Source organism: Haliaeetus leucocephalus, unplaced genomic scaffold (assembly GCF_000737465.1).
Source record: "Haliaeetus leucocephalus isolate CR32 unplaced genomic scaffold, Haliaeetus_leucocephalus-4.0 Scaffold964, whole genome shotgun sequence".
Lineage (NCBI taxonomy): Eukaryota > Metazoa > Chordata > Aves > Accipitriformes > Accipitridae > Haliaeetus > Haliaeetus leucocephalus.
In genome coordinates this window covers 4,147,519-4,165,313 of record NW_010973400.1, presented here as the reverse complement: position 1 = coordinate 4,165,313, position 17,795 = coordinate 4,147,519, and the positions used below count along the sequence as shown (strand labels likewise).

General features: G+C 38.7%; 1 protein-coding gene across 1 annotated transcript in view; it reads right to left on the bottom strand.

Moving 5' to 3' along the window:
• CLIC5 (chloride intracellular channel 5) overlaps nucleotides 1-17,026 on the bottom strand; it is a 71,639-nt gene extending 54,613 nt beyond the window's left edge. Inside the window, exon 1 of the mRNA XM_010584299.1 lies at nucleotides 16,544-17,026. Coding sequence (XP_010582601.1) covers nucleotides 16,544-17,026 — 483 coding nt within the window. The remainder of the gene's footprint in view (nucleotides 1-16,543) is intronic.
• Between the last annotated feature and the right edge of the window lie 769 nt (nucleotides 17,027-17,795).

Here is a 17,795-nt window from a genome sequence, read left to right as displayed (position 1 = left end):
CAATAGTTTTAATTTCCTTTTGAATTACAACATGTCACTATCAAGTTCTTGTTTAATCTTCAGAAAAATCGAAAGGGATTTGTTGCAGATATTTGGGGTCGGACTGCATGTTCCCCTCCCCAGATGTACAAGACATGCAAGGATGTACAAAGCTCTCCTCATCAGCCTCATGCCAAGGTTAGGTGAGCAGATATTTTCCCTCAACTCCAGAGACATACAGTGCTTCAAAACATGTTGGTTTGATGGAGTGAGGAGGAACTGTGATTTTGTTCCTTCTTATAAATTGCCCCACACTCAGGGGCATGGTACAAAAGACATCAAGTGATACAAGAGGTGTACAGCGTGAATGTCCCAAGAAATGGGATGGGATGGCAAAACCTAGGCCAGAAAACTTTGCACTCCCTTAACTGGCAAATCTGAGATAGTCCACTCTATATCCATCCCCCAGACATTATGAATCCATCATAGCCATGAGCTATAGCAGCTCTCCTATGCCTTATTATGAAAATGCATTATTTTAGCTCTAAATGTCTCTGGATGAAACTCAGCTGTTTAACAGAATGGTAGATCACTAGAATCAGCTCAGGCAGGAGTTTTGCAAAGTAAGTTCTAGTCCAAAAGCATGAAATGATTTTTAAATATAATTATGTTTTCACACAGATGCAGTATCAAACTTTGCTGTAACATTAATAAGCATTAACAACTTCAAAAGAAAAACCCACTGCTGTTCAGTGTGAAGAAGGATTTCATTATGGATAATTATCTCAACACTCGCACTGTGACAGTCACAGCTAACCATTCATAAGGAGGTGGCACTTAAAAGGTACAAAATCATCTACCAATGCAGCATTCAGTAGAGAGGCTTCTAGAGGGCAGGTTTTTATTCCTTTATTTCTTTATTTTACTATCATTTCAAAACTGTTATTTCAATTAAAAACAAAAGATACTACCAAATAGGACTGAGAGTGCTTTGGAAAGCGGTATTGTAGGGGATACAATGGAGAGCATTACAGATTACAGATTGTCCCAAACTGTGGGCTATATGGATAAAGAAGCTGATGAAAGAAGGAATGTAGATATCCTCAGCCCTTGCTTTTCAAAGTAAATCCTCCATACTGTTAAGTGTGATGAAGAAAAAAAACACTAGGTAAGCATGATGTACCCGTTAGTGTTGACTCACTGCTGTCACAGAACTAAAATTACATGATTTTACTTACAAGTCTGCAACAGATTAAGTAATGCATATCCCTGTCATAATTTACAAGTGTTCTTAGTGCAAGTCCCTACTTAGATTATTTCTGTTCATTTCTTGGTATGCTCCTTGTCATAAATTAAGTCTAAATTAATTAGCATTTGAAGCATGTACATGCAAACTGGGATTAAATCCCCCCAAGCAAAAGACTAGCACATAACACACTACTCCAATCCCAATTTATGATTATTATTTTCAGAAAGTGTTCAAAATGGTATGTACAACTCATGCAGATCTCAGGCTAGGTTTCAATTCTCCTTCGTAAATAAGGCCCAAAGAATGCACAATTGCTGCTGATTTCATTGGATACATTTGTATTTCACTCTGTTGTTTAGCAAACAATTTGGCTGAAAGCAGAAATTACTTTCTATATTCTGATGCCCATTATTTCTAAAAGATAAAGCCTTCAACAACTCAGTTTGAAATTACTTGTGACTCAGACTAGCTCCCATGGGTTCAAATGTTGGCATCAGTGACATTTAGCTGTGCCAGATGAAGCCATAAAGTACCTGCACAGCAGGTTACGTGCAAGGATCTGCACAGCGGATTACAGGATCCTCTATGGTGTATGTAATGTTTGGCTTCAGAAAAGGGCTTTTGGCTCCCTGATAAACCCACGCTTGCTCAGTATGAAATAGCAGGGATCAGCATCTTTACATCTTTCCTTATGGCAGCAAAGTTTAACCTCTGCATACATTATGGTCCACCTCATCAATGGCAGTGCTGTACGCCTAGGTTAATGCAGCTGGCTGACCTTGAGCCTTACAGTGAACTGTAGAACTCTTCCATTCTCCTTAGAAAATTGCCCTCATTCATTTTTCATTTCACCTTTTGGTACTTCTGTGATAAAGTTTCCACAAAGTTTGCCAGAGAACAAGCTCAATTTCCTTAGTGCATAACCATTATTAAATGAATGGTAGGTTGGTTTTTTTTCCCCCTTCCGTCTTCAACATAAGAGTTCATCTTGAAGCACCTGACATTGACTTGGTGGTATCTCATTTTAGGTTTTTTTTGCTTGAGGATGCTTTTCACTGCAGAGTTAATGCAGACAACCACAATGAATCGGAGTGATGTGGTTAATTAAGCACAGATGTGAACCCCTCTGCTGCAACTACACTTTCAATTTAGTAGATTTTCGCTGTTGATCACTATGTGCAGGTTATTAGAGACCACGTCCCACATCCTTAAGTGAAAGATGGTGTGGCAATTCTTTAAGAGGAGCTTAGTTTAAGACTGAAAGGGAACCTCAGTGTAAAATTCAGCTCTGAGCACAGTCTGAATAGTGATGGGGTCTCGTTTAAGTCTGTCTAAGAATTGGGAATACTGGGTAGTCTAACTAGAAAGATTTAAGATTTTTTCCTGTTAAATGGAAAATTTTCCCAAAATTTTTCATCTTTTCCCAAAAATCACAACATTTTCACAGAGCATGTAACAGGTATCACTTTTATAAGGAAGGTGTGGGCCCTTGGTCACCGGCTGCAATACCTGGAAGCAACTTCATAGATCACTGAAATGTTAAAGCTCAGAGTCGTCTGCAGTGTCAGTGCTCTGACCTTGGTGACAACTATGATACAACTCTGCAGAAAATGGATGAGGTTTTCCTGGGAGACGTACATCAGTTAGAAAAGTGCTAATGAGATATGGAGCCCTTTACTCATTATTAGCAATTTTTACCCATTCCTAGCCAAGCAGCAAGTGAGAGTTGATGCCAGACTAATTCATAAATATATATAAAGGTATCTCATGATGTTGAGAGAAAGTCTAAATCCCCCTGCGGAGGATGGCACCAATAAGAGACTCTCGGGTTCTCTCTTGGCTGCATGTTAACACAGAAAACTGACTTTCAGAGAGGAAAGGCAGAGATTTCAGAAGGGTGAAGTTAGGTGTGCTATAAGGATTGACTCCTCTCAGCTCTGCATCTTGACCAGGTGGAAGCCACTGTGTGGGAGCTTCTACCAGCTCTGCTCATGCTGGGTCTCCTGACCAAAAAAGACGATTTTAGCCTACAGAACTACCAAACCAACATCCTCTGCAATTATCTTATTCACCACGAGAGATGTCTCAATTAAAAAATAAAAGTAACTGAATGTTCTTATGAAAGGGAAAATGGCTAAGCAGTTACAAGTGACCTTTTCAGAAAATTAAATATATCAAATCAAAACTGGAGGCAACTTAGGTCATCTGTCAGTCTTGCAGGATATTATAAACCTTTCAGTATATATTATTATAAACCAGAGAAAAAACCAAAATACTATAACTAAACTGAAAGGAAATCCAGCCATATAAATTCCATAGTGAAATACTTCATAAAATCAAAGAGAAGGACTCAGAGCAACTGGAATCAATACATGAGGGAATAGTTTACTATTGATAGGGCTGATACTGCCACCTATTTTTAAGATTTCCTAATGCTTTCCCTGATTACACCCTATTTTCAATTCAATGTAACTTTTGCCGGACCTTAAAAGGGGAGCTCTTCAATACAGGTGTCTGCCTTTGTTCATCCAAAGCACTTCAGACATCCAAAGGTTTATCTTCCAATGCAGTCAAACACAGAAGTTACTGTTCCCCCAAAGTCTATAGTTTAAAACAGAAGACAGGCAGAGCTTGAAAGGGAACAGAAATGCAAGGAGGTGACCTGGCTTCCCCAGAATCAACAGCAAGCCTAAGAATAGACTCCTGAACTCCTCAATGCCAGCTTAGTTAAACCATTGTCAAATAAAAACACATTTGTTTTTTCCAAGTGTTCAGAATTCCATCGTCATGCAGTATGCTCCCCATACAGGTGACTGCATGAGTATATACACAAGTACAACATTCTTGTACACAAAAATACAGATATTCTGCAGGCACACTTCCAAAGACATTCCACCAGCCCACCTGTCACACTCTGCTTGAAAACCTGCTTGAAAAATCTGGCCTTCAGTTTCTGTCCCCCCCCCCTTTTTTTTTTTTGAAGTAGAACTTGGTTACTTCCCCATGAGTCACACAGTCCAGTGTGTGTCTTTACTTGATGAGTTAATTGTTAAGTGGAATTAAGCAGCAGAATGTTCTCTGGTCACATATTTGCAGGGACTTGGAGAACACCGTCTCCTCCCTCGCTGGCAGTCGAGGAGGGAATGCCAGGGCAGCTGTGCTGCTCGCTGGGCTTTTATACCGGTGCTATTTTTAGCTGTTATCAGCCGCAGTGTACAGGGCCAATCGGCGCCCGATGCCTGCAAGAAACTCCGCTCCCGTCCAAACTTCATTCTCTGCAATCTCACAGGGAGGAGCCAAATGACTGTGAATTTGCTGCTCCAAACCTCTGCTGTTGGTTATACAGGCTCATTAACACACGGCAAGGGACTAGCACACCAAAGTACATGAATAGTTAAGATCACGATGAAGTTACCGATTCAACAGATAAGCACCCTGCCTACATTTGGTGAAAGTAAGTAAATTTGAAGTGCCCCCAAAAGTCCAATAAAGTATGCAATCCTGCAGTATGAGATATATATATATATATAACAATCTGTGTGGTTTTTACAAAGGTGTTCTTTTTTACGTCACCTTGTAACTTCGTGCTATGTAACTAGAAACTACTTACTGCTGACTATTTACAAATCCATGCGCTCACCAAGGGGAAGAAAGACAGGTGCCTCTTCAAAATACGCCACATGGCATATAACAAATTTTAGATACTGGACTGTTGTCCAGTAACTTTAAGCTTTGAGAAACTGATGGCGGGGTTAGACTGCTCTGACATAGACCTTTGGGCCATGTTAGATGCCCTGGGGTATTCTGCCCAGCCTCACACAGTTCCTTTTCACAGGAACATGTTAAAGCACTTGAATCAGTTCCCCAGCTGAGAAAGCTGCTCTTTCACAAATAGTACCTGGTCAGATTTATCAGGTGGTCAGAGTTCCCCATGAGTTGATCTACCCCTTAACGACTGACCTAGAAATTTAGACTGGACAAATTCCTTAGGACAGTCTATGCTGGGTCCTGGGGTGTTTAATTCAAATAGATTGTCTCTGAGGTTCGTGAATGGCCATTTCTAGCCAAAGTAAGAATTACTTCTTCTCCATATCCAACATCTATCCTACCGTGGAAACAAGAGAAAAGTAAGCAGTTCAGATCGATGTTCAAGAAATCAATCATTAAAACAGGCTTAATAAATTTTACACAGATGAATCCCCAAATCCAAACAACCTTCAAACCACATGTACAGAGTATGCATCAAACTATCTTGAGTAATATCCTGTCTGCACTGAATCAGTGCAAATCTCTTACTAATTTCAGCACAGTTTACATTTTCAGCCTGAGCATGCTATTGTTTAGAAATATCCCTGAAATCTCACTGAGGCCCACTGAGCAGACAGCATTTAATCGTGATCCACATTGAATCACTTGATTAAAAATACTTGCCCTATAGCCCTTTATCATATTCATCTGAACTGACAAGTTGAATTTTCTTTAGTCCCCAAAATGACAAACGAGACTGAAACATTAGATAATTAAATTAAAATATAGCAATTAGTTTCTTATAGTTTCATACCTTACATCTAAATTCATCCATGATTTCTCTATATGATAACATTTTAAATCAGTTAAGCTCTCTATCTTCATAAAGCAAAGGACGGCATTGTAGTGTTGTCCATTGAACTTCCTCTTAAACACTATGATTCTTCTCTAAAGGTTCATCAGCTTTTAAAAAAAAGTCCTGCTATCTATTCTTCCTTTTCCCAAAGCACTGAAGTACTTAAGTGGAAACATAATTTTGTTGATTTAAAATGATTGAGAAAAATGCAAATTAAAGTTCTTATATGCTAAAACATTAGGCATGTGGTGTATACTTTTTATGGATAAGCATCAAAGCATTCAGCATGCTCCAGCACTGAGCTCTTGGACAACTTTTTTTTTTTAAACAACTGGGATATGAGCGCAGTCTTCATTCTTAATAGGCCTTATTGATGGCCTGTGAAAAAAAACATGATTATGTACAAGAAAGGTTACCTTCCATGCCTGAATCACAGTGTGATACAAAAAAAACCCCAACAACAACAACAAAAAGCTAAAACAACAACTCTTACGTCACAAAGTCTACTCTATGAAATTCAGGATTCCTGAATTATTTTCTCCAGTACTTATCTGGAAAGTTCCTAGGTAACAGACATTAAAATTAGAAAGAATTTCTAATGGCATTAAGAAAAAAATCTTTATAAGTTTAAATTATTTCTCCTGGTATTCCTGTTTAATAAGGACTCGCTAGTATTATTTAGACATCTCACTAACCAGTCACATGCCATTTCTGTCTAACAGTGACCCTCTTGCAATGAGGGGCCACAAAAGTATCAGTGTTACAGATAAGGATGCACATATTTATAGAGCAAGTATAAATGTGGGGCAAGTATAAAACACTTCTGCTGGCCAGATTTTTAATCAAATACATTTAAAAATAAATTTAAAAAATGGTACAAATACATGTGAGCAGAGGTCAGAAGAGGGATTAAATACTTATATATTCAGATGCAAAGCTTCCACTCCTTCCATTTGCTTCTCAACCAGCCCTCAAGCTATGGGCATATAGTGTTGAGCTTCAGATGCTAACATTTCCCAAAGAGCAGTAACATAGTCAAGTGAACAACCCTATCTAAATGTCAATTAAGGATCCAGAGAGAAGCCCTCTGAAGCTGACGAACTTAAGAGTCACAACCAGTACCTGTGAGCACTCAATGCCAATGGGACAGTGGGAATTATGCCCTGCTGGTGCTCTGCAGGCAGACTAGGAAACCTTACAATGATGTTAGAAAAACGTTATTGTTGCTGAAAGGAAAACAAACAGGTGTCAGGATAAGTGAAAAACTGTGAAAGGCACCAAGAAATTAATGAAACTTTTTGTGACTGACTCTAACATGTTTATATCAGGACATTGCACCTCAAATAGAATTATGTGTTTACTTAAACAATCATAGGTATCTTAAACCAGGAGGTTATTAAAAGAATCTTTTTTGCTGCTTGTTTAGTCTAGCTATAAAAAGTAGAAGCAACCTGAGACAGGATGCAGCTGTGAAAAAAAAAAAAGGCATCTTTTTTGTGGAAAGAAGATATGTGCAGAAGGGGATCACTATGACGACTGGCAGAAATGGAGACAAAAAGGATTGGCTGGTTTAGCCCCAAAACATCTGAGGATGCCTAAGCCTAAACTGATTTTAAAAAGTGCTAAGTGAAAGAATGAACGCTAATGGACCGTGCTGGCACAAGAACAAGGATTTATTAGCTGCACATGAATAAATGTCATTTGGAAATTAGAGTAAGGTGTCGAACCATCAGAGCAGTGACATTCTGAAAGAGATTTCCAAAATGAGTAATAATGGCCACTTAGTTTTTAGATCGGCCTTGATCAGTTTATGAATTATGTATTATATGATGAGGCTGTCTGTGACAGTAAAGGACTCTATTTCATGTCCCAAAAGGTCACCTCAGTCCCATGCATTTTTTTTTCAGGTTACCAGGAACCCCCCCAAAAAAACATCTTGGTGAGCGTGCAAAGATTTTTACCTTGGTTTCAAACACTTCTTGCCTGTACTGAAACCAGATCTGTGCACTAACCAATTCACTTCTCATCTATTCCTAATTGTATCGCTATAACTTCACGAAGGTCGCTGACTCCTTATAACATTATCAGAGATGTACCAACAGTAAAAAGTCAACCATAATTGTATTATTAATTGATATGAAAAGGATCATCTAGAGGTCTAAATATAAAAATCACACCTGCAGATAACAAATCAATGACTCATTTTAGAGTGACATGCCGTCTCTTTTTTTTTTTTTCCCCACAGAAGGTAGTATCATACAGGTTTGTAACATTTACCATTAAGCAGTTTTAAGTATTTAAAAAATTGCCACTGATACAGAAAAATTCAGGTGTTCCTTTTCAGCCACAATCACAGTCTGTGAGAGAACACTGAAAATATTTCTAAAGGACCAGGAAATACAGTTGCAGATCAGTGGAAAATTTCCCTCCAATACAGTACAAGGTCTTATCACCCAAAGAAACAAAGCAGATTTTCTTTTCACAATTAAAATATTAAGCTGTGTTTGAACTGCTACCTAGGAATTCAAGTTCAGCTCGCTTTCCTCTTCTACTATGGTGTCTGAAAAAAAAAGGTAACTACAAAACAAATAGAGTTGAAAGAAACATATATGGGGGTTGCTATTGACTGAAGCTAAAGAAAGTCCTGGTTCTCAGTCTTGGAAAGATGCTGAGATGTATCAGATGATTTTATCTGATTAAGTTAGACTGTCCAGTGAACAGCGGAACTGTCCAACATTGCAATGTTTGTTCACTGTTGCACTTCAACTGTTGCCGAGTGTGGACGCTGAAAGAAAAAGGAAAATTAAATAGCCGGGGGGGGGTGATAAAAAAAAATTTGTCTGGAGTTTGTTTCCAGATACCCATTATCAGAATCAGCTTCTAGTCTAATCTAGTAATCCAGGCTTTGTATTTAAACTGTCACTAGTGGCATCCAGTTTATTTAACTTCAGGTGACCATGCCATTGTATGCAGTGACAGTTTACAGCTTGATTCATTTGCCTAAACCTAGATATCCAGCAGCATTTGAGAGGCCCTAAGATAGCTGAGGAAATCTGTAAATTTATAGGAGAAAGGATGGGAGACCCATGGCCTTCTGCAGAGGCAGCTGGAGGCCAGGAGGGAAACCTTAAGGCATCTAAAACAGCACTGGATGCCTATGGGTGGAAAGCTGAATGAGGCCCCTACTTGATTCAACAAATGGAGTCTACAGAACAGCTAACCCCACCCTATAGCTGATGCCTACGCTTGGCTACATGAGTTACCATCCCAGTGCGCTATTTCAGATAGCTTTTTTGCTGCAAAAGCAGCCTAGATATCCTGCAGAGATGTAGTTAATAACTTAGCTTACAGACACACCTAAGTTGAATAAGCCAAATCTAACCCTTGATAACTGACGAAAACAACGAGCAGAAAATAAAAGCAGCTTTCCTCTTGTAGACTCAAAAATAATTTACATATCTCATTACCAGTTGCTTTGCCGGGACTATCTATTACTTTGTGTTTGTAAAACATCAGTCTCGGTAGAGCTGCTCTTTAGGTACTTCTGCAATAAACAATTAAAAATAATACATATCCCTCTATATTGAACAGAAACCATTTAACAGCTGACAGTACTGCTACATAGATAAGTTGTCAGGGACAGCAAAAGAGTAATCAATCCACAAATCCAAACATTTTCCATTCCTAAAATGTAACAAAAGAAACTGAGATGTTGCAAAAGAAAACAACAAACCAGGCTGGGATAACAGTCTTATTTTCAGAACATCACAGAGGGAGTCACAAAAAGAAAATTGCATGGAAAAGAAACAAGTAAATAAATCCCATCTTAATTTTCCCTCAGTATGATCTACATAATTACATTGTATTTGCTATAGCTGCAATCACTGTGCAGTAACAATTTCCTAGACAATACAGGTCTGTATTTTGAAGCTGTTGCTACGCTACTGTGCTATACCCAGCCACAGTCGCTGCTGGAGCCAAAAGCTGAAGGTGGCACAGGAGTGTCAGCTGAAAATTGATTCATGGATCTTTCTGGAGGCAGAAAAGGTGCATAAGCAAGGCACAGACTCAGCAGAGGTCAGAAGCAAGACCTTTTACTCTTTGTATCCAAAAGATTAAGCAAACTGCTATGCCCTGCTGCTAAAGCACATGCTCTGTTCACGACTGATAGTCAGGTAACTGGATGTTATCTGTTAACAGAACTGCCATTCGCTAATCTTTTCACACAAGCACACAGAGTAATTCAGATAAGCATAAATCAAGCTATGAAGAGACCCACAACACAGTTTTCCTCCTCAGAAATGAGGGTTACATAGCTACTAGGTTTATATGTTAACACTCAAGAGATTACCAGTGTCCTATACGTAGTGAGGTGTAGGAGGTAGCTGTAAAGCCATGTTGTGTCTGCATAGTATGGTGCGGAGATACTACAGGTGTATCTCTATTTTCTGAGTTAGTAGAGCAAAAGCATTGGTGATAGTATGCTCCACATCGGACTTATATCAGAGCAATTCTCCAACTTCAAAACCATACTGTTTTCAGCAACAGGTGATCAGTCTGATCACATCACTCAGAGAAACCTAATGCTCTTGAAGTCAAATGGCTGGTGCGAACTGTGCAACAGTACTGCATTACAGCCGCTTGCAAACAGGTGAGTAATAAATGGCTGAGACCATTGCAGAAGCATTTATTGTGAAAATACCAGGGCTGGAAGATGAACTTTGTAATCCTAAACAAAATGTTAAAGGATACACATAAATGCTAAAATACAGCAGATAAAGTGTCCCGACTAGAGAGTTGGACAGATGATGAATTAGAGGGACCTGTTGTAGTAATTTTTATTGGCACTGCTAAATACACTACGTGTACCTGAAAACCAGAGCTTAAGAAATATACATATTAACTGGAGAGAAACTGGGAAAGGTCAAAAAAAGCCTAAAACAAACAAACAAAAAAAACCCACAACACACCAAACCAAAGTTTAGAAATGATGACTCAAGCCTGAAGGCAGGCTGAAGGAAGTGAATTCGTTTAGTCTAGGAAAGCAAAGACTGAAGGAAATTTGGTATCTGTCCTCTAACACATAAAGGACCTATCTATTAAAAAGAAAAATAGCATAATTCAGAGCAACAGAATTTTAATAAAGGAAAATATTTGTCTCGGGAAAATAATTACGCATTGACAGAGACTAACTGGTATAAGTGCTGAATCTGCATCACTGAATGTTTTCAAAGCAGCAACTGTTAGGGGTACTCTAAATAAGACTGAGAGCAGGAGGACACATCTTATCACTTGATATTCCAGACTTGTATTTCTATACTTAATTGTACTTGTAAATTATCTTAAGTAAGACTATTTGCAGTAAAAAACATCCATTAATTCCATTAAAATTATCGAAAAAGGTATCATGTTAGGATATTGGCTCCCCATTAGTCATTAGTGCACGTTAACTTCAGCACGTTGCATCTTGGTCTGTAAATCTGCCATGACTGGAGAGCTCTGAAAATAGTTCTTGGATCTTGTCCTTGCTCAAGTTGCTCAGTTAACACTATTTAAAAGGTGGATCATGAATCATTTAACCTTTTTCCAAGCTTATTCATAAGACCAAAATAATATTTGCTTACTTCCAGTAGATTTACTACAAAAAAATATTTTTAAAAGCTGAAATGTCAAAAAAAGCCAAATTACGATAATTTTATGTACATATAGAGACTTACACCTGCCACCTGGCTTCAGCCAGAACTCGTTTTACTACCCGCAAACCTCAGTGGAGAAGATATTGTTTAACGAGCCTTATGTGCCGTATTGGAGTGAATTAAAAGACTACCCGGCTTGCATTGCTAAAGTTATTTGGACACCAAATTATGCTTGCAAATCTCTACCACCCCAAAATCGCAAGTGTGGTTGTTTTACTCTGTAGACTATGAGTGTCGTAAGAAATAAATGGCTTGAATTTGAAAAATTGATACTCTCATTAATGTCCATATCCATCCCTTTATTTGAACCCCTCTGCAGGACTTCCTACTGAACTCTACACATGTTCATCTATGCTGGGTACTCTTTTACTTTTCATCTGATTCTGCAAAATGCTCAGTTCTGCTCAGCAAAGCACCAACATAACTACTAACTTAAGACTGGGCATCCATGTGGTTACATTATGATTTGGTTCTGCTCTTTTCAAATAATACATGCTAAAAATTAGCTATGTCCTGCGACTTCATGTTCTAAATTATTAATACACATTTTTGAACAAAACTTTCTCAACAGATACCAATAGGCTCCATAAAACAACAGAAAAGTCAACTCAATGGGAAAGAGCATGATTTTTGCAGTGATCCAAGGGATTAATCTTACTGTCCCTGTTAAGAACACAGTCTGTCATTTATAAGAGTTCCATTCAACTTTGTGAGTCAGTAGGGAGCTAGCACAGGGTTCTGCCATCAAGTTAGAGCCCTCAGACCTTCCTGAATTGGAAACAAGGGAGTGTGAAGCATCTTGCAGGCAGAAGAGAAATGTCCTTTCTTTCCCAGCTATTGACTTAATGAAGTTTTACTAAAGGATGCAATAATCCCAATGGAAACAGCTAAAAGTTTAAGTTCTGATGTACAGAGAAGTTAAAAGCAGTATCATTCTTAAATATAAGCATTGGTATCCAGTGAAAGCGCAGGAGGCAACAGGCACAAACCGAGATACAGGAAATTCCATTTAAACATAGGAAAACACATTTTTACCATGAGGGTAAGACACTGGAATGATTGCACAGAGAGGCTGTGGATTCTTCATCTCTGGAAATATTCAAAACCTGACCAGACACAGCCCTGAGCAACCTGCTCTAAGTGATCCTGCTCTGAGTAAGGGGTTGGACTAGATGATCTCCAGAGGTGCCTTCCAGCATCCTTAACTCTGTTACCCCAGTGCAGTGATCCAACATGCATGTTCATGATGCTAAACCACTGTATTAAATTTGTATTGTTTGCATAACACAAGGTGTTTATTGCTCGGGGTAAAGAATTACCTCCCTTCTTTTGGGAACTGTGTTCCTATGGCACAAATGTGTACAGAGAGGGTATAATCTGTAGCCAGTCTCAGGTCATCAATAAACCAGAAGGGCAATAATTTTCTTCTGAAAAGAAAATAGAGGGACTATTCTTTAAATAACTTCAAGCTTCAGGAAAACAAAAAGTAAAAATTTTCAAAGAAACTCAACCTTCAGAACAAACTCACTGCTAAACAGGGAAATGAAGCATACAAATGAAAAGGTGGGCCTCTGAGCAACAGCTACAATTAGGTCAAGCTCTCCTATGCACTCAGTAACAAAGCCTGTATGTCAGTCATATTTCTGTTCAAATTTCAAAGACTTTTGTTTGAAGAATTACAATGTTATTGAAAGGGCATTAAGGTGGCTGTGACAAGCCTGGACATGCTAGATTGACACAAACATATCCATGTTGGTATATGCTACATGTTGGTACATGCTAGATTCTGCTATTAAAGGTACAGGGAATTCCTTGATGAAAGCCAAAATTTTTCATCTTATGGCACATCCTGAAACAGTCTACTGACGATGACATAGTTACCAAGTACTGATAATCAGTGAAAGATGAGTTATGTGATTTAAACATGTTTGTGGTCTCTAAACACAGAACAGAGTACAGAAAAGATTATCCAGTCTGACTGAAACTATGGTCCTAATGGAACAGCACTTACAATATTCTGATGAAGTTAAATTTTGATTCTAGGCAGCACACTGCAACTAAGCCAGCTAGACTGTAAATTAGACACCATTTAATCTTTCCACTTTCTCTGGTTTTCAGTCAGCAGCGACCTCTGTCTGACACTCACGTTTCCAGCCACTCAACAGAGATATTTTAGTGCTACAAACAAAGGAAGGAGTAAATAGTGGCAGAATTGTCATTACCACTATTGTCCCACAGCAAAAAGTCACTGTTGATGTCTGCAGAAAAGAGCAAATCCAGAAGATGAACCCTATTTCAAAGTAACACTGGCCTCAGGTGGACTACAGACCACATGAGAAGGAAACTGTCTATGAATAATAGCCATGGACACAACTGAGAGATTTGGTTCCTATGTGCAAGGAGCAATAGCCATCAGGTATTACACAATTCTTGTTATATATTACTCTATGACCTTCCACTTTATAGGCTGACTTTTGCTATCTAGATAATTAAAAATAGCAAAGCTGGATCTGCACTCCGTGGAGTTAGTGCTTTATTACCTTGATACCAGAAAGAAAGAAAAGCAAAAATGCAAAAATGAAAGGTCATCAATTGCTCAAGGAATAAAATGCTGTCGTAGGAGTTCAGTTCAGCCACCCACCCAGAAGTATGCAGTGCCCAGCCCGTTGGGCCTCCAGCTCCTGCTGGAGGAGGATCACAGCAAGGATCACCTGAAAGCCTCACGTCTCATCTTCCAGCCAGGCAGGGATGTCTTGGGGCTCAAGGACATCTCAAAGGCAATAGGCACTTGTGTTTTGGCAAGTGAATAGAGTCCAAAGTTTGTGCTTCTCTCTAGACTAGCTGATAGGCCCCTTTACGGGATACTCGGCTACTCTGGACAACAAAAGCAAGGAAAAGGACTTTCTCAATCCTTCTCTGTGACAGTTCTTTTCAAAATGCCCCTCTTCCCAATTTTCAGAAATTCAAATTAACCCCATCATCTCTGCTTGTATGGGAGCATCTGCACGCATTTTCTTTTTGCACGCACAGTAAGAGACGACACCATTATTTTGAAACAAGAGGAACGTGAAAGAATAAGGAATAGAAAGAGATGATTTTAAAGCCAAAATACAACACTCATATTGCTAACACCATGAAGTTGCTAACAAACAAAATATACTCAATTGCTGCAAATTTTAAAACACCTATGCAGGACTACAAGCAGAGATATGAACTAGAACCAACACCATAGATATTGCTTTGTCCATAGAATTAACGTATTTTTAGCAACGCCCATGATCCAGTCAGAGAAACAGGACAGCTGCCACTTCAAAGAGCCATACAGTGCAAGTACTATGAAGATAACAAAAAGGCCAAATGCCCCCACACATGGGTCTCACAGCCCACTTCTACAGGAATCAGTAGCAAAAACCCTTGTGGCAGCACACATGGACCCAGAACAATTCATGACCCAGCAATTAATAGATACTCCCTCTCCTGAAGGATACACACCTTTTTAGAAGAGTAGCTGCAGTTAAACTAAATTCAAAAGAAATGGCTGAAGTTTTGTAGTTTGTCTTGTGCAGAATAAGACTAAGTAACCTGAAAGCCTTTTCTTGTTTGTTGTTTTTTTTCATTTATCAATAACTTAAATTATCTATCTTTATGCAAAAATTAGAAAAGCAATCGCAAAGGGTTTTCACATTGAGAAAGGAGACATGAAGGGGGAATAACAACTTTTCATCTACAGGAAGACATGACACAAAGTAAAAATATTTAAATCATAACTTTCTTAATGCATTGAAAAGAATCTCAAGATTCTGTTGACACTTTATGGAAGTGATTTCCTTGATACTACAAGTAAATGTAGGATAACTTTTTAACTAACTCAGTTTTCCAAGAAATCCAAGATTTGTAACAGGAACCAAATGAAGTATTAGGAGAGTCCACTAAGGCATTGATCTCCCCTAGCTCATACAAGATAATCAGCATCTCACACCAATGCAAAGGTTATAGTGTGTTCTTTCTTAAATAAACTAAATTAACCAAACACAGATATTGCTGAAAACACTTCTGCGTGTGGTAACAAAATCTCTTATCCTGCTTTCATAGCACGTGTGAAACTGAGGAACAGATCCTGATAATCTTGTTTATGCTGAGAAGTGACAAACTTCACAAGACTTCTGTTGAAATAACAGAGTATTACACTCAACGTGTTTCCCTTCAATAGGGCCATACAAGAACCTGAAAATTTCTCTCTCATGTAGTTGAAAGGAGGAACTGTCAGGTCTGTGTTATGGCCTAATAAATATTGAGAATGGTTGAATACAAGAGCCCTTATGAAGGGAAGTACAGTGTTTATTTAAGGACACGGGTGTTTATGGTTTAGAAATTCAAGTAAGACTTTACAAGGTTAGAGATGTGTGAAAGCCCCCTCAGTAATTTATACCTAACTTGAAATTAATGAAAAATACATGTTAAAATTGTCACAGAACTACATTAATCTAACTAATCACAGAAAGATATGAATCTAAATATTGAAAGAAATAAAAGACAGACCTCTTTCAGGGATGAGCATTTATGGAAATTTTATTGCCATTATTTAAACTATGCATTTAGTTTTCTTCATAGCATTAATAACTATCACTTTTGACCTATTAGCTACTAGATAGATAGTGAAATGCAGGAATAGCTGAACTAGCTTAACTAAACTTGAACTAAATTAGTTCAAGTAGTAGCAGCCTAGCTGTAACAGCAGTGAGATTTCACAGAATAAATTGCAGCAACAGTCAGACTACTTTCACCATACTCATACTTCCACTTGAAGTGAAGAAATCCCAGGCATCTCCACACAACACAAATCTTCTTCTGTGCCTTAAGATGCAAGAGGTAAGTGAATGGATTGGCCCCCTGCAGCACACAGGCAGCAGAGTTGGGAACAAAGCAGTGGGTAGCTGTATTTCACTGGTTTGGAGGACATGTACATTGACTTGGGGTTTAAAAGTAGTGCATTCTTAGGAGCACCCAAGTTCTTACCTTTACAAACAGGAAAATCTCACCATCTTCCTGAAAGTTGTCAGTTTCTCCGAAGTTATTGTTAAGGGGGAACTTGAGGGAAGTTGAAGAGTTGGAAGAGGTGCTCTGGCTCCGACGCAACTGGAAATCCAGAGGAAAATGCACGTTGCTCTCAAACATCATGCCCTCTGCGTGTTTATCTTCCAGACTTGGGCTCATCAGATCCACCTCCTGGTATGGGTGGTCTTCTTCAGCACCATGGTGAGATGAAGAACCATCCTCCCCATCAGCCTCATGCTGAGAGGCCACAGAATTACTACAGCTATCTTCTGAGCTCTCTTGACTACTATCCATGCTCTCTGGGATAGTAGTGATGGAAGAAGGAGATGCTGGATCTTCGTGATCATAAAGATTACCCTGTTTGTCTTTCTCAGAGTCTGGAATCTCATAGCTGTTGGTGTCATTAACATTTTGATAAACGTTGGTAAAGACCTGATCTTCCATGACTGCTGGCTGGTGAGTTTTGCCTGCCTTCTGGTACCTTTAGAAGACTACAGCTGAAGTGAGATATTGACAGACAAATGCTCTTCAGGAGGAAGCAGAGTCTGTGGTATGCTTTCTGAATGCTCTGCTACACATGGCAGATCTCCAACAATCATTTACTGAGAGCTTTAAATCAACAACTACACTTCCACTGAAGTAAAAGGTAGGGCTGTCTCACTTTTAACCCTTTTGTCGATCTGACTGCTGGTAACTGTATCTTAGGAGCTGTAATCACTTGTTGTTCTTCCAGATATAGCCTGGCCAAGTATAGTGAAAAACAGCTGAAGTACCTATCGGTACTAGAAAGCTATGGTAAAAAAAAAAAAAAAAAAAAAAAAAAGTATGCTTTCACAGGAAGTAAAAAACAGTTTTACTGGAAATCTTATGTGCATTTTGTGCTAAGAGGGAGAAACACAGACTTCACCCATTTACTCATATTTTCAACACACAAAAGCCTAGCTTCAAGGAAAAGCAAGGCAAAACTGCCTCAACAATACAAGCAATCATCTGCAACGTTTCAGTGGTTACTTACCACATCATCAACAAATAATGATCACTTATAAAAAACTACAAATAAAAAAAAATTATAAAGTGGTATATCCACAAGAAAAAGCCATCAAACTTGAACTCTTTCCAGTTTTGCCACTGGTTCACTTTAGGACCTTCAACAACTCACTTCACATTTAGCAACTTCATCCTCTCACCTATAGAGTAGGGCAAAAACTGTAAA